The 18,246-nt window shown below is 43.2% G+C and overlaps 1 protein-coding gene across 1 annotated transcript in view; it reads right to left on the bottom strand.

The window, feature by feature from the left end:
* The window catches only part of HSPA12A (heat shock protein family A (Hsp70) member 12A), an 83,073-nt gene that overhangs the window by 8,801 nt on the left and 56,026 nt on the right, over positions 1-18,246 (bottom strand). Inside the window, exons 7-9 of the mRNA XM_050958989.1 lie at positions 5,596-5,767; positions 1,964-2,050; positions 1,232-1,336 (exon numbers count right to left, since the gene is read on the bottom strand). Of these exons, the coding sequence (XP_050814946.1) occupies positions 1,232-1,336; positions 1,964-2,050; positions 5,596-5,767 (364 nt within the window). The remainder of the gene's footprint in view (positions 1-1,231; positions 1,337-1,963; positions 2,051-5,595; positions 5,768-18,246) is intronic.

Here is an 18,246-nt window from a genome sequence, read left to right as displayed (position 1 = left end):
ATTTTACTTCCTGGCCACGGACCAATCATTATGTCATTTGATTTGAGATAAGGGCACACCTTTCCCATCAGGGTGATGGACCCATCTTGGTGCTCTACCTTTAGGAGTTAAAGGCACATGTGTGCTTTCACATGAATCTGTGGGAGAATACTGTTCTGCTGACAAATCACTCAGTTAACAGCCTGGTGGGACTTTACAACAATTTTTTGTTCTGATTATCAGCCAGCCATATAGTGACCCTCTAAATGCCCATGCAGGTCACCATAGTTTAGAGATGACCTAGGAGAGATGAAATGAGAGGGGAGATATCTAGTGTGTGTGGCAAATTGCCGATATTGTTATGCTGGGTCTCACGCTTTCTCTTCTTTGGGGAAGGTTCAGGGCACCATTGCTTGCCTCTGAATCGGTATTTTAATTACTCCACTAGTGTCCTTGAGGAGGGGAGTGGAGAGGGAGGGACCTGGACCCACCCTCTTCTCCAGGTCCCAACTCAGGGGCCCTGAGGTTTGTGGTGAACCACTTGAACTAGCGGTTCCTTCCCCTGGACTACCTCCCTCTCCTGCCCGTCAGCTTGTGAAGGGGTTTCTTGCCCTTCTTCTACATAAGCCAGGTGCCCCTTACCTAGGGTTTTTTGGATTTCTCAGCCCACCGCAGCACTCCTCCAAACTTTCCTTTTGGTCTCTCTTCAAAACTGTTCTCTGCTCCAACCAAACCTTCCTGCTCCAACTCCCACACTGTCTGACTGAAGCAGGGGTTTTTAATCACATGACTGACTGCTGGTGCTCTAATTGGCTTCAAGTGCTCTAATTGGCTTCAGGTGCTCTAGTTAATCTATAGCAAACCTTCATCCCCTTGCAGGGAATAAAGCTCCAAGCTAACACTCTCCTGCTGCCCTTTGGCCATGCTGTATCACATGTGCGAGTGATGGAAGTCAGACCAACACTGGTGCTGAGCCAAAGTGAGGAAGAGTTTGACACTGTGTCTTATCTTCTCAAAGAAAGTTTTACTTTTCTCAAAGTAAACATATACTGAATGTTATTTAACACTATCTATTGACAGAAATCGCATGAAATTAGCAAGACCTTTTGAATGTTGATTTTAATATAAGATGAACTATTAACTAATTTAAGCAAATAGTAAAACGTCACAGCATCCTTATTGGCAGTAAGGGTGTAAGATCAAACTCGAAGTACTACACAAGTGAAATGAGTAGTAAATAATGTAATTTTACCAGTTGCCTTGTACAGTTCCTTCAGATGTCCTTCAGGTAGCCTGATCTGATGGACAGTGAGATCCACTGTACCTCCCCCACTGTCAACAACTATGTACCGGTCACCTATGAAGCAACAGGAACAAACATACATCATTTTCATCGGTATAAACACAACAGTCTACTAACACTTAAGCAATAGGAATACTAATACTGCAGGCAATGTTGCCATCATCCCGAGCAGAAAGCCATGAACATCTGTACTGGGGACAGCTGGCTTGAAAATTAGCAGTTCCTAATGGAATAATTTGCAGTGATTTATAATGGAAGTGAAACTTGTATGCCCTATGCTACAGACTTAAGCACCCATGTGGGGAGAATGTATCTTTATGATAAGTGGAATTGTGCATGCCATCTGTGTACGTTCCATTGTGTTAACCGTTCTGTAGACATGTTACAGTGTCAGCTTGCTTATAAGGTGTATTCTGAGGACATTATGCTCTGGCTTGTATTTTAAAATCTGGGTTTGTCCCTTTTATAACCCATCAACTTAATAATACATGCTTTTCTAGAGCATGCAAAATTCTAGTCCAGTCTTGTAGACTAAGAGCAGTGCGTATACTTGTATTTTCCTTTAAATTAGTCATTTGAGAATACCAAAAGCACACAATAAATTTGTGGGAAAGGTTTGTGGGTTTTTTACCAGCAATATAAAACCAGCAAGAGTAAAGATAATTCACAAAAAGACCCTACCTTCCTCCAACTCGGACCAGATCTCTCCTATGACATTTTCCACCAAAAAGGTGCGGCTCTGCCGATTACGACGTATGTGTTCCTTAGCTAATCATTGACAGAGAGAAAATTACTAAGTATAAGAAAGCAGGAACAAGCTGATAACAAACAGTGCAGGAAGCAAACACAAGCAGAATGAGAGCTTCTATGTATCATTCAGTAAGGTTCTAACAAAACAGATGAACAAAAATTGCTGTATTAGAATTAGGAATTTACAAATTGAGTTCTGGAAAGAAAAAAATCAGATATTCTATTCTTTACTTAGAATAATTGGATTTCAAATAATGCTCTAAGATTTCTTTAAAAGCTTTCTTAATAGTACATATTTATTATATTTTTAATAAACAAAATGAAATATTTATATGTAGACACATTTTTTGGTTCTAGAAGTTCCAAGATGCATTTTTGCCAGTAGATGGCATACTTAACACATAATAAAATAATCAAGGATTGACTTAAAAATTGTCTAGGAAGTGAAGACACTTTGGCCAAGATTTTCAAAAGTGATTACTGATTTTGGGTGCCCCCATTTTTGGTTGCTCCAGAAGAGATGCCTCAAAGGAGCCCAGTTTTTGGAGGGTAGGGGCTCAGGGCCTTCTAAAAATTAGGACCCTTCGAAATATCTCCATTTCAGCAACCCTAGTCATTAGTTACTTCTGAAAATCTTGGCCTTTGTCAGTTTTGTGCTATGGACCTTCGCTGTAGGAGCAAATCCTGCTGAGGATTACTCAGGCATACCTTCCATTGGATTCCAATTAGAGTTTTGCTTGATGGAGAACCTGTAGGATTTGGCCCATGACATATCTGCACATACTAGCATAGGTCAATTTAAATACATATGATTTAAAAATGAAGTATAATCTAGTAACACATAGTTATAGCAATAATGTATTTATGAAAATCAATCCCCACATGGAATTTAAAATATGTCATGTGATTTGCTAAGTGTCTCTACTAATGTATTTCTAAACCCAGCTTGTGCAACTAAATGACTACTAAATCATTTCCAATGTAACTTTCACTCATCTTTAAAGGTCATTTATATGATACTACAGAAAAACGCAGACACATTCCATGGTATAGCAAAATATTGTTTCATTTGAAAAAATTCTATCTAAAACTAGAAAAAAGGTACATTTATTTTATATAAGAGGACAATTATATTTTGCTAGCTAATGATAATACTACTTCACATTTCTATAGTGTCTTCCATTTGAGGATATCAAAAGCCAATAAATAAAACCTCAATTCTCCTGTAATGGAAGCAAATAATGTTATCCTCAGTTTACAAACTGAGAAGCAGACACAGAAAGGTTAAGTGACACCGCAGTCAATTACAGAGCAACGGACAGAATCCAAGGAAGGGCCTGATCCAACACCCACTGAAGTCAATGAGAGTCTTTCCATTGACTTTAACAGGCATTGGATCAGACCTGAGATACATTCCTTTAACCATTAGATTATGCTTCCTCTCCTAATGCAAATTTATCCTCTGTATTCCGAAGAATACAACTTTTGTTTTGACTGCACAGCACTAAAATAGTCCTTGAACAGCTATTCTCTGTTTATGTTTAAAGGGTTTTCCTTCTTGATCTCGTTTCAGCTGTGCTTGGGTCCCTGCCATGCTTTTATTGAATTTTAGATTAAACCCAAATTAATTCACTCAAAGCTTTGTTTCTATTAATTCTAATTGAATTAAATCCTTTTTGTCTATACCAACTTTTACCTTATTCAGTCAAGAAAGAGAGCTGTAAAAAGAATTTTGACAGAATCCCATGACTTTGTGAACAGATTTTGCTCAACGGCCCAGCCCTGTAGCTCCCTTTAACCCCCAAACCAGAAAATGCTTTCGTTTGCATAGGGACAAATGCCCTGGCAGCCCAAGTAAGGGGTCACGGAAGGTCCTGAGCATGTGGCTCAGCTACACAGAGGGCGGGGCAAAATGTGTTGAACCCACACACAGTTTTGCACCCTATGTTCTGTAATAACTGAGCTCTGCAGGGGCTACATCAGCCTGAATAAGGATGGCAGCCAGAGGGCAGGTGCAGAGGCATGACCAATGCATCGACAAATACATGGTTGCACCAGCCAAAAATCGCTTGCTTCGGGGTGCACAGTTGCTCAAGCTCCAGCTGTGAAGAAGTTCTGGCACAGGAGAGATGCTTCTGTCCTCCTGCCCATCAAGAGACACCCCTGAGCAAAACCTCTTTACACAGACTTTGTCAGTGGCGAGGATCTTACCTGTGGTACTATTGAATAAACCCACATCAGGGTCTTTGTGGCATGCACAGGGCTAAAATTGTGGTGGCTAAATATTATTTCATCTAGATAAATAAGACATGCTTTTTTAAAAGGACTCAATCAGGTTTTACTAATTATGAAATTTCTGGGGGCAAAGTGTGTCATCACATCCTGTTAACTAAAAAAAAGTGGCTTCCATTAAGGACAGGGAGAAATAAAATGTCTTGAACGGGTTTATTAGCTGAATCTTCCATTTGCTTTTGTTGTTGAGCTGGAAAACATGACAAAGTATAAGATCTTTTGCCAAATTCTCTGCAGGGGTAAACTGGCACAACTCCACAGCTCTCAAAGGAGTGCACCAATTTATACTACTGGATAATTTGGATCTTTACGTTACAATCAAAACTTGTCCCATCTTTACTGCCTAACTTCAGAGTCAGTCAGAATGATAGTTTTCAAAAACATCTATAGTGAAAGATGATCGATCCATCTGCAAACCAGTTAAATTACACTCCATAATCTGCCTCTCGGTGTAAATGAGTCTGCATCAAACCTACCACAGGAGCTAGTGAAAACTCAACATTCACAAAAACAACGAGAAGTCCTGTGGCACCTTAAAGTCTAAGAGATTTATTTGGGCATAAGCTTTCGTGGGTAAAAACCCCACTTCTTCAGATACATGGAGCGAAAATTACCAACATTCACAGTAACAACAGATAACACACCATGGTATCTGAAGCACAATACTTAGTTTCTGTTCACAGTTCAAAGAAAATGCTGTGCTGTATCACGTGGCACAGTTTTGCTAACTACTGGTGAATGCTGACTATTTCATGGCGACCAACGTAATTATGAACCAAAAATCACCAAGTGCCCAACTTTTGACAAAAATTCCAGAAACATTAAAGGTCTGATGGTAAATTCAAGTGTAATCCCTTGTTAAATTAATATAGCTAGTTTAACACATCATTGTTGGCTCACAAAAGTAAACTTAAATCTGCACTAGGAAACAATTAGCCATTACATTAAAACGGATCAGTAAGGTCCCAATCCTGCAAACACTATGCCTTTGCTTAACTTCAAACCTGTGAGTAGTCCCTCATGTCCCAATAAAGTCAATCGTGCTACCTGCATGCTTAAAGTTAAGCACTGAGCACAAGCGTTTGCGGGATCAGTGCCCAAAATAGTCAAATTCAAGTAAATAGAGAAGTTCTTCTATACTAGCTTGTAATGTTCCACTAACACAAAGAAGCAATGAAAACCTACAGGAAATAGTAAGAAAACTGCCCTAATGACCAAATCTAATGTAGGCAAAAGGCACTAGATCTCAAGTTGGTTAGTAGAAGAGGTACCCTGTGTAAATCCAGCTCCTATGGTGTCACTAGCGTTATAACCATTGACAGGTGCTTTGCTGCTCAGGTCTATCATCTGGTGAAGGCGGAGCTTTCTGCAGTAGATGGAAGCAGCCTCAGGTTCCAGGGCAATTATCAGCTGCTCGGGGTTTTCAGGAGTTGCCATTCCTGCCTGTGAGACAGAATCATTCAGAGAAGTGGGGTGGGAAAAAATGTAACCAGATAGTCTTCATCTCAGACTGGTTTGATAGGTGAACAATGAACATTTAAACCAGCTCTGCATTTCTTTCTAAGTTAAATGTCACTAAAAAGCTGCTGAGCCATTGGCTAAGGATCTTGGCCTGTAAAAAATTATGTCTTCAGTTTTCACAACTTTGCAGGTTGTAACTGGGGAAGATGCATGCACTTAGCATGCTTAGTATCTAGTTAAGGAGGTGAGTGCGTATGATAGGCAGAGGAAGAGAGCTAGAGAAGACACGTTGAAATTCAGGGTAAACTGTCTACAATCTGCGCTCCTCGTTAACCCAGCCAAATCTAAACTTCTCAAGAGTCCCAACCTTCTGTCAAGAAATGGAGACATACTTTTGCCCTCCTTTCCTTGTAACAATAACATTAACGCATCATTCTTATTTTATCACTACACAGAGCAAGTGGATAATACTGTGGTTACTGTATCAGCCCAGGAAATTTTGTTTACATGTGTGGTGGGGCTGAAGAAATTTCCACACGTAGCTCTTGCAGAAAGCCAGCAAGAGGAGTCCCCTGAAGTCACTGATTTGTATGATGCCCTTGGCCAGATATCCATCTTTTCACTTTGAGTTCTCCTTTTCCGATCACTTTACACACACCCATATTCTGCAATAGCTTTAAGATGCAGACTCAGTATTGCCAACCCAGGCATTCAAAATCATATGTCAGGCCTGCAAAACATCATGAGACTGGCTTAAGAATCAAGACATTTTAAAAAACAACATGTTCAGTTCTTATTTGCTTTCTGGTTTGTGAGCCCTTTAGGGGTCATGTTTTTAAGGTTTTCTCTACAACTATAAGGGCAACAAACTTACTTCTCCCACTCCCCATGAAACCTACGATTCTCAAATAATCACATGACTCCAAGAGTTGGGGCTTTAAGAAAAATTCTAAATATCACAAAAGTTGGCAAGTGTGCTCTTGTCCTATTTTTCTTTTCTCCTACAAGCTCCGGTGTTTCCCCCTAGATCAGGGTGGAGAAACTTTTTGGCCCGAGGGCCACATTGAGGTTGCTCAACTGTATGGAGGGCCGGGTAGGGAAGGCTGTGCCTCCCCAAACAGCCTGGCCCCCCTGCCCCCTCCCACTTCCTGCCCCCTGACTGCTCGCCTCAGAACTTCCACCCCATCCAACCACCCACCACTCCCTGTCCCCTGACTGCCCCCCGGGTTCCCCTGCCCCTTATTCAACCCCCCCACTCCCCGCTCCCTTACCATGCCGCTCAGAGTGGCAGGACTGGAAGCCACATCGCCCGGCTGGAGCCAGCTATGCTGCCCACGCGATAGCGTAACTGGAGGGGAGGGGGGACATCAGGGGAGGGGCCGGGGACTCGCCTCCTCAGCTGGAAGCTCAAGGGCCGGGCAGGATGGTCCCGCAGGCAGGATGTGGCCCACAGGCCATAGTTTGCCCACCTCTGCCCTAGATTCTGATTTTCTCTTATGACAGGCAACACTGACATTTCCAAGCTCCTACAGTTCCAACTCAAGTTGAGGTTTTCCTGCTAATGTTATTTATTGGTAAACTGTGTTCCTTAGTGCTAAAGCACGTTGGTAAAGAGGAGAATGGTTTTTTGCTTTGTTTGTTTTCATTGTCAGTCTCCCAGGCAACTTTTGGGTGCTTTGATTCATGCACATACACTGTCACTGCATGAGAGCTTTCCAAAAAAAGGCAAACAATTACCTAAGATGTGAACAAGCCTTTAAAAATACAAAACAAACAAAACAAACAAAACGCGGCTCAGATGAAGGAACAGCTGACCTGCACTGGAACCCAAAACAGTTTAACAGTTATACTTCACACTACAGTAATAAGACAACTGCTGGTTGTATGTGCTGGGAAATAACTTGCTTGTATGAGAAAGTATAAGTGAAAGTAAAGCTTGTTCATAAGCCAATGCTCAGGCCAGACTGCTCAGTGGGAGGGGGTCAGGGCGCGGAAGGGGGTCAGGGGTGCAGGCTCCAAGGGCACTTACCTCAAGTAACTCCCGGAAACAGCGGCGTGTCCCCCCTCCGGCTTCTATGCGGAGGCTGGCCAGGTGGCTCCACGTGCTGCCCTGTCTGCAGGTACCACCCCTGCAGCTCCCATTGGCCGCGGTTCTCAGCTATTGGGAGCAGCAAAGCTAGCGCCTGGGGCCGGGGCAGCACACGGATTCCTCTGGCTGCCTCTCCCTTTCAGTAGCCACGTGGAGCCTTGGCAGGCAGGGATCCTACCTTAGACATGCTGTGCTGCTGACTGGATTTTAGACAGCCCAGTCAGTGGTGCTGCCAGGTTCCCTTTTCGATCAGGTGTTCCGGTTGAAAATCAGACACCTGGCAACCTTAGTCTAGATTGGTACTTATATGGCTCTCATCACTATAATATCTGGATGCCTCAGAATTGTTAATAGATTTTATTCTTTCAATACTCCTACGAGGTAGGAAAGTGTTATCTCAGGTTTAGAGAGGAAGAACTGAGCACAGGGTAGGTAAGTGCCCAAGGAGTTTGTGGCTGAGCCAGGAATTGGACACTATTTTTTGAGGTCCAATCCCAGTGCCCTCCCCATTAGATTGCCATTCCTATATGCTGAAGGCACACAACCACCATCTCTCTGTGTGTGAATTTGGATTTATACAAATATTTCCCTTGTAAACGGGGAAGAGTTCTTGGGAGATCTGCACAAGGTGATGAGGTGATGTTTTATACCACCTCAGTGGTGGGTGTCTTATTTTAGGTTCTACCATTTGTATGTGTGTGTGGAGGGCAGATGGGTGGAGAGCAGGTTTCAGGAAGGTTTGGTCACCTATATGTCTGTGGAGGCAGACAGGGGAGGGTGCATATAAAGGGACTGACTCCAATTAACATCTAAGTCATAATAGATCAGGATGGTAAATTCAACTGATGAAGCATAAATTTTGTTTTTGCACTAATTGATCCCTTGGTGTCAGTTCTTCTCATCAGTTTTGCAATCCAAAGATATTTGTGTACTTCATGGATAAGCCATATTATTCAGTACTGTGGATTTTATTGCTGTTGCCTTTAGTTATCCTGCCTGCAAAATGATGCCTAACGTGTCCTTTGAAAAAAGAACCATAACTGCGGCCTTTAGTAGTTCAAACAGATAGTATTAGGAACTGTACTTAAACCTTGTGAATTACTGTGTATTCCCTAATACAGCATTCATTTTGAGTAGGCCACTGTGAAATAAATAAAGCCTAATACAGTAGAGTGAATGATAGCATGGTGCATGGCTTTGTGAAATACAAAAGTGTTGATGGTGCTAATTATGGAGGCTTTCGGAGATGAGAGCCATTCACACAGGCTGGATCTCAGCTTTGTACATGTTCCTTTCTTAAAAGCTCAAATTATGCTGAATATTTCTCTATAGTGCTGTCTGTATTTTATTGCATTTAAAAAAAACCTCAAATCAAAACGATATTTCATTGTGTCCCGTAACATGGCAGACTAGTCTAGGGAGAAGAAGGGTCATTCTTGAGAACACTGACGATGATAATTCTGCATTTCAAATGACTGAGGACTATTTAGTTCTCTGGAGCTACTCAGAGCATCGCTATCTTGAGGCAGAATCCAGACCTAAATGTCTGTTAATTTGGAGCCAGTCTACCGCTTTCCAAGCCTGCCATGACGTATTATATTTGTTAGTCACTAGAAATTATTTCTAACTAACTATCACTAGCAATGTTGTAGGAGTGATGCACTCCAGTGGTCCCAGCTTCTACAGGCAACAGAGCCAGCTCATCAAGCTATGGCCTCATCTGTATCAGCAAACCAACTCCTTGTCCCCATTCAGTTGTCCATGCAACAATGCACAATGGATCTTTGGCTGCTTCTGCAATCCTGAGACTAGGTGTTGGAGCATTCAGAGATCCTTTGGAGACAGAGCATGCAAAGCTGAATGAGAGAGGGGCAGTGGCACACAGAGGCTCCTCCTTACTGGAGTGCCGTTCACAGTAAGAAATACCAGTGCTAGTACAAGCACCAGCAGTGAAGCACTGCTGATGGCTCAGTACTAAATAAATTATTCATTTTTATGGCTAGTACTCACTTTTCACTTGGTGTTATCTGGTTTTTAAGCATGTCACCATTTTCCAGACATACAATGTGTCATTTTTCAAGAAAAGTAGCTGCCCCATAGCTAGCATGGTCTCCTAAGCCTAAAGCAAAGCTGTACCTGCATGCACTGAGAATTGTACCTTCAGTAGGCTACTCATCAAAGACTGCTTGGCTAATCATGATTAAACATCGGCATGCTGCATCATGGTTTTTGTGCGCTCTACAAAGAGAATAAAAACAGAGTCCATGGCCGCATCCTGAAAGGTTACAATCTAGCTCACTCTATACTCACTAATTTTCAGAAATGAGATGCTCAGTATAGAAAATAATTTACATTAAGTCTTTGAGATAAATCCAGTCATCATTAAGACACAAACTACCCTTGTCCTTGTGTTGGGATGGGTTGGCTTGGCTTTTAAGTATTTATATTGTAGAAGGAACACTGGTCTGCTTCCTTGATGCTACATAAGTAGCTGCGCTTTATGCAAACTGAGTGGGCTGGGGTAGGGAAGTCCACCTCTCCAATCTTGAGTCAGGATGTGAGGCCGCAGTGCTGTGCCCCACAGCTTAGGCTGGAGTAGGACCCATAGCATCTCCACATTGATCTATGTAGAGTCAAATCCCAGGGCCCATTTCCTGGCCCATCCCTGTTACAGCCCATTAAAACCTAAATCTCCCCTTTTAATAGTTGTATGTGTATGTGCGCACATACGTTTCAGAGCATGAAAAAAGGTGGAAAGAAAGACACAAAGACAGAAGTTACACTTAGTCCCACAGACCCATGCCTTAACATCTTCAGCAGCCATGTTCTTTTATTCCTGTTGACCTTGTCCTGCTCTTCCCTCTACCCCTCCACCCAGTGCTTGACCGCACTCCTTGTGCGTGTGCCCTCAACTTACGTCGTAAACTTCATGGGATAACGACATTGTCCTTTATGTGTCTGTACCATTCATATTTAGGGTGCTGTAGTAAGGGAAGTTTCAGTGCCACATTCCTCCCCATAAGTCCATACTTTCTGTCTCTACGTACGTGTGTTACACTGTGCATTATGTGTATGTTAATATAGAGACAAACGTATAATATATTATTGGGAAAGCTGGTATCAACCCCTAGATATAGGTTGCATACCACTTTTCATGATTAAAATTTCTTTCTTTCTTTCTAACACTAACACCTCCATGGTTTGCAGCTGGCCTTTGAAATTCAGCAGGGAGAAAGTCCTAGGGTTAGAAAAATGCCCTGTCTTTGCCTCACGGAATTCCATTCAGGTTTAGTTATCAACTGTTAAAATTGTTATATACCTTCTCCTGCATGTGTTCCCCAGGATAACGTTTTGAGTACATCAAAATGACTGAACACAATGCATTCTGAAGAGCTGGTCTCATGTCCACTGGTGCTGCCACTGCAGCAGCAGCAACTCACATTGTACTGGGAGTGCCACATCCTTGGGACGCAGTACATGACCTCAGAATCCTATCTCCCCTCTAAGGTCATTGTAAGGGCAGAAGCCACTCTTCCACCTGACCAGGGCAGAGAGAGTGAGAGAGCCCCAGGTCAGGCTTCTCTTTAACTACCCACTGGATTCAACACATGGCGTCAACAGCCCGCCTACCCACCCCCAACCCCCATTAGACAACAGACTGCTGCTGCTTGCTAATGTAGTCAGTCCTATAGCTCAAATAGTAGAAGTCTATGCTGCAATGCTTAAAGTTCAGGTTCAAATCTAGCTGGTGATGCATGGAGGGGGGAGGAGGTTACTATAATAGCGCATAACAGAATTTATTTTTACCGTTTTCTTTTAGAAAAAAATAAACCTAAGAACTTGCCTATAAAAAGGTACATTAAAAGAAATTTATTTTGGTTACAAAGTCACACTCAAATGTCAGGAAATGCCTAACTGACAGTTGAACATGCAACCTTAATTCTGACCAGTTGTGTGTCTGCATTATCATATAATTTTAAATTATATTATCACTTACTATTTTTTCACATACCTTTTTTCCACAGAAACCGTGCCTACTTCAGTGTGTAGGGTGGACACAAAAGGGAGTAACAGTGAGGTTGCATAGGCAACTGTACGCTTGTCATTTCCTTTCTTTTAATGTCTCTTTTTTTAATATGTAATATGAGATAGGTGGCCAGATATGACACCCATACTCATGTTGTACAATACCTTACTCTATAACAAGCCCCACTGAATTCAGTGACACTCCTTGTGGCATAAAATGCTACCCAGCATGGGTAAAGGTATCCAAACTGGGCCCACAGTGAATTGAGCACAGACCACAAAGCTTTCATGGTTTGTGTGCTTTCAAACCAATGAACAACCTTTGTAAATTTACTCCCATTCCATCGAGTGGAAATTTACTTACCATACAATTTCTCCATTTCACCCTTCCCAGTAGTGGTGGGGAGAGTGACACTTTTGTTGGAAGTACAGGTCTCTTATGGTTGTTACAAATGAGAGGAAAAGAACAAGGTGATGAGAAGACAAAGGGTGAAAAAAATCACTTTTGTTGTTCTGAGCAGTCTGGCCTGAGCAAGCATTTTTAAAACAGAAGATGTGGATTCAATTCCCGGCTCCACCCCAGACTTCATGTGTGACCTTGGACACATCAATTAGGCCATGTCTACACTAGAAATCGTACAGATGCTGTTAGATCTCTCCTATAGCTGCTCAGTGCCGATGGGCAAGAGCTCTCCCATTGACAGAATTAAACAACCCCCAATGAGCAGCAGTAGCTGTGTTGGCAGGGGAAGCTCTCCCACTGACACCGAGCTGTGCACACCACTGCTTACATCAATGTAACTCATGTCGCTGAGGGGAGTGGTTTTTTATACCCCTCAACGACATAAGTTTTGCTGACTTAAGTGGTAGTGTAGACATAGCTTTAGCCTCTCTGTAACTCAGTTCCTATCTGTAAAAATGTGAATAATAGCACTTCCCTATTTCACAGGGGTATTGTGAGAATAATTACACTAAAAATTGTGAGGGGCTCAGAGACTAAGGTAATGGGGGCCATGGAAGTGCCTTTTCTAGGCAGATGATCAACACTTGAATCTCGGTCTTGGGCTGCAGGGTCAAAACAATTTCTTTGTGCTGAGACAGAGTTGAAGATCTAACAAACTTGTGTATGTACTACTTATATTGCTGTACTAACCACAAACCTGGACCTCTCTTAGCACCAAATCCTCAGCATAATGTGATTTGACTTTGTGTGAAATGTCACAGTCCTGCAGAGATCTGGCCTTCCTTCAGTGGCTCATTATATTCCAAAGCAGTGTTGCTTGTTCTTTGGCCATGTCACCAAGGGTGGCCCAAAACACCTCAGCACACCCTGCTCCCAAACTCTCCATCAACATGGAGAGCAGTGCATGGACACCCTAACCCTGCCTAGTGCTGCCCTCATAGCCTGCCGCAGATATCCGTAGATTTGCAGGACTGAGCCAGATCTGGGAACTCCACTACACTGGCTGGCATGACAATCCTCTGTACATTGTGCATGTTTGATGATGATGATGATGATGGTCACAAAGGTCTAGAGCAGGGGTTCTCAACCTTTTTCTTTCTGAGCTCCCCCGCGCCCAACATATTATAAAAACTCCATGGCTCAGCTGTGCCACAGCAATTGTTTTTCTGCATATAAAAGCCAGGGTCGGCATTAGTAAGGGGGTAGTAAGCAGGGCAGTTGCTCAGGGTCCCAGTCACAGGGGGCATCGCGAAGCTAAGTTGCCAAAGAGGTCGGCGAGTGGCTTCTTGCTGATCGGGAGCAGGACCAGGATCGGTACTGGTGCTCCCAAGACCGAGATCGGGGTCTTCTGGGATGACCGGCTCGTCTCCTCCTGGTACCGGCCTCTGGGGGGCGCTGGAGAGTGGTGTGCTTTTTCCACCAATTCCACGTGTTGACTTGCCTCCGGTACCAGGACTTCCCTCTGAATCAGGGGTAACTGGGAGTCCATGGACTCAGAGCTTGACCAGGACCAACGCCGGGAGCGATGCTGGGACGGTGTCCTTGAACGGCGCACCATTGCTAGCTTTCCTCTCGACAGAACCCTGGGCACGGATGCTGGAGGCTTCTCCCTGGCCGGGAAGGGGCTCACCACTGATAACTCGATGAGGTCCTTTGCTGCCTCAAAGGTATCAGGTGTGGAAGGCTGATCTATTACTCCCTCGAGCCTGTCGTCCACACTGAGTTCACTTAGAGCTGGACTCAGCGGGACTTGTGGCGCTGGTACCGTTGGTGACGGCGCCAGTACAGCATCCATCACTCTCTTCCCGGTGCTCGGGGCCTTGGATGGCGCTGGTCTCCTTTGCGGGGAACGTCTGCGCCCTTCCTTTGGCTGTGCCTTGGGCCGCACCAGGGAGGATGAGCGGTGCCAGGGCCTACTTTGGCGCTCTGAGTTCGATGGCTTGTGGTGCTTGGCTGGCACCAGGTCTCTTGATGACTCCAGGGCACTCCGCACCGAGGAAGTGGAGCCGACATCGGGCGTTCCACTCTCTCTTTCTTTATTCTTGGCTTGAACGCCTTGCAAATCTTACACCACCTCGTTTGGTGTGCTTCCACTGCAGCATGCCCCGCAGCCCAAGGCGGTGCTGGAAGCCTCCAAGCACCTAATCTACTAAGTGTCCACAACAAGGGAATGCTAACGAACTGATAACAGCTATGTAACTCTAATGCTAAGGGATTGCTTCTCGTATGAGAGCAAGAGGTTGTTCCCATGCCACCACGGATGGTAAGAAGGAACTGGAAGGCACTGGGCCAGTGGGGGTATACATGCACAGCGCAGTGGCACCACTAAGGGGGGACGCCTGCTAGCCTGACAGGAACCGCTAAGGGAAAAGTTTCTGATGCTCATGCATGCAGTGCGTGCACACCTAATGTGGAATGGACGTGAGCAAGCACTTGAAGAAGATTAAATGACTTGCCCAAGGTCACACAGAAAGTCTGTAGCAGACACAGGAATTCTAATTTCACAACTCCTGAGTTCCAGGTCAGTGCCTTAGCTTTAGCTACAGCTAATAAGGCATATAAATGCTAGTTGATGTGTGCAAAATCTGCAGGGGCAGCTATAAAGTTGGCTCTATATAATATCTGCATAAAGTTGATGTGGGTCATTATGAAACTGAGTTCCACAGGTTGGTACCATTCACCCAACTGTTATTACAAATAAACAGCAGCTGAGAATAAATGGCAAATTTTGGGTTTACCAGAATATTTACTATAATTGCTAACAACAGGAAAGCTGTGATCGCAAGTTGTGCACAGCATAGCATTTGTATGGGAATGTATTCTGTAATTGAACTAAGATGCAGCTGCAGCTGGAAATCAAGTACCTTATGAAATTTACACTGTTTAAAATTATCAGTTCATTGTGTTAACAGATTTGTGATAACATCGCCTGCTTAGTGTGTCAGTAAGTGAACTCTTCTTTAATCCTACTTTTTTCTCACTGGCTAGCACTTTCTCCAGTTCCATGGCATCAAACTGGGATGTCACAAATAAACAAGGAAGACCTAATTACACTGTTGAGCATGCCAGCAAAGAAGACGAGCAACAAGGGAAAAGACTCGTTGCATTAGCACCAAGAGGCTCACAAAGAGGTAACACATTTCAGAAAGCTACCTGAACAACATGCTTAATACCATGGTGTTAAATCTTTAGGTTTGATACTTAAAAAGCTTTTTCCCAAAATATTTGAAAATCACAATACCCTCACACAAATACATGCTATGATTTTAGCTTTCAGAATAATCAGAGACGTACATTACAGAAAGTAATACATGAATATAACAGAATGAGGTCAGATCACCTAGTTAACTCAGTCCACTTATCTTCTTAGGGCCAGATTCCCAAAAGTGCTCGGCACCCACAACTGGCGCTGGATTTTCAAAAGAGTTCAGATTGCATTTAGGCACCAGAATGAAGTGAGAGAAAAACGGGAGCTTCTGGGTGCTGAATTCTTTTGAAAATCCAGACACTTCATGTAGGTGCCTCAGTGGGAACATTTTTGAAAATCTGACCTGGAGGGCAAGAGTAAACTGCAGCGCTACAGCAGCACATTGTCTGGTAAAGACACGCTATGCCGACAGGACAGTGCTCTCCCATTGACACAACTACACCACTTCTATGAGAAGCAGAAGCTATGTTGGCGGGAGAGTGTCTCCCACCCACATAGCGCAGGTGTGGACAGCGCTTAAGTCAATGTAACTTGCGCCAGTCAGTGGAAGACTTTTTCACACCCCTGAGCAATGTAAGTTACATTGACTTAAGCGGCAGTGTAGACAAGCTCTGAGCGTTTTCAGGCTTCAATCCTACCAGGGGCTGAGCTCCTCAACCTCAACTGAAGTCAAGAGAAATTGAAGACACTTAGCACCCTGCAGGATCAAAGACTTATCCTCTAATGTGTTATTTTTTAAAATACATTCATGGTTGTAGCTTCTATTGCTGCCTTTACTTGAGGCCAAAACAACAAATTATTTGCCTTCCCCAAAATATTTGTATCTATCTGTCTTCTTCCAGCGGCACCCGTCACCTCAGTATCTGAGTGCTTTCCAAGAGACAATAATTAAGCCAACACTCTGGATATTGGTGAAGAGTCAGAAAGCCATTTTCATTAGAAAATTCACATTTATGAATTTAGAAAGCTCTGGAGGAAGAAATGGACAAGGTTACCTCTAAAAAACATTTACTCTAGTGCAGGGTTAGCAATCTTTCAGAAGTCCTGTGCCGAGTCTTCATTTATTCACTCTGATTTAAGGTTTCGCGTGCCAGTCATATATTTTAACATTTTTAGAAGGTCTCTTTCTATAAGTCTATAATACATAACTAAACTATTGTATGTAAAGTAAATATCTAATATTTAAATATTTAAGATGTTTCATTTAAAATTAAATTAAAATGGAGAGCCCCCCGGACTGGTGGCCAGGACCCGGGCAGTGTGAGTGCCACTGAAAATCAGCTCGTGTGCTGCCTTTGGCACATGTGCCGTAGGTTGCCTACCCCTGCTCTAGTGGATTAAGAATGGAAGTGGGAGACAGGATGCCCTAAACTCTTTTCCCATCTGTGCTACTGACTGCACGTAACATTTTGCATTTACAAATGTAAATGTAGTGGGTAATTATCGTTATTCTCATTTATCTCAGCATCCACTTCTCTACCTGTGAAATTAAGTGACAAGACAAGGATACTCACTCACCTATCACATATTTGGTTATCCTCAGGTATAATTTTTGGATTTCACTTATGGCAAAAGGCAGTAGCCCCATTTTGCAGATGAGGGAAACTGAGGGTAAAAAGGCAATGTAGTCCAGCGGACTGAGCACAAGACTGGGAATCAAGAGACCCTTATCGTATTCCCAGTCTTGATTTGGTGGTGTTTTACACACACTGAACAGGAGTAATTGGCTGTGCAATGAGAAAAGCATGCGAGAATTAGCAATATGGGCAAGATTAATAGCCATAAGTCGTATAACTGTCCTGTTAGCTTCCTTTGAGACCCCTCTTATCTCCTCTTTTTCTAGCAATGGAGTAAAACTGCTACTATATATTTATACAATATTTATCGTTGTTTTAAAAATGCATGTGTGCTGGCTGTCCAGTCCTCTAGCCTTCTTCACCCTTTGTTAATATATTCCTCTTCCCTGTCATCTATTTTGGTGCCATCCCTAGTTTACTTGGTTTCTTCCCTTTTATTTTCTGACACCCATACTTCTCTGTCTGGCATGTTCCCCTCACTCTTCCTGGTGAGCACAGGCAACTGTTCCTATGCTCCTCAATTATCTCATTAAGTGCCCACTTACAGGCTCTCCCAGACCTTATATTTTTGACTTCACATATTTTGCCATCATTTCAGTTTTCAGTTCTAAACACCTCTACAGTCTGAACTGGCATCCACTGACCCAATAGCTTCTTAAACCATTCCTACCAGCTGCGCTTACATTCTTACATGTGGTTACCTCACAACACCTAGACTCTAGGGATGCCCGGAACACCTCTGAACTCTGGGAAAGTTCAAACCCAGATATAAACTTGGTAGCTCAAAAGTCATCTGTACAGAACATACAAGTGTCCTGAAGACAGGAGCTGAAAATTCTAGTAAACCAGTGATACAAACAGCACAAACAAATAATGCAGCAGTGGGTCAATATCTAAGTTTAATCATTTATCATCAACCATTCATTACATCCTCCTGCATCATTTAAATACTGAAAGCACAAGGAAAATGCCCTCTGGGTTCAACAACCCCGCTGAGTGGAAGCCCTGTAATGGGATAGAAACAGGACAGATGATACGCAAGATTCCTACAATAGTTTTCCCTGGTTTTTCAGGGCATTTTATTCTAATGATTTCACG

Source organism: Gopherus flavomarginatus, chromosome 6 (assembly GCF_025201925.1).
Source record: "Gopherus flavomarginatus isolate rGopFla2 chromosome 6, rGopFla2.mat.asm, whole genome shotgun sequence".
In the NCBI taxonomy this organism is placed as follows: domain Eukaryota; kingdom Metazoa; phylum Chordata; order Testudines; family Testudinidae; genus Gopherus; species Gopherus flavomarginatus.
This window is presented reverse-complemented; position numbering and strand designations above follow the sequence as displayed.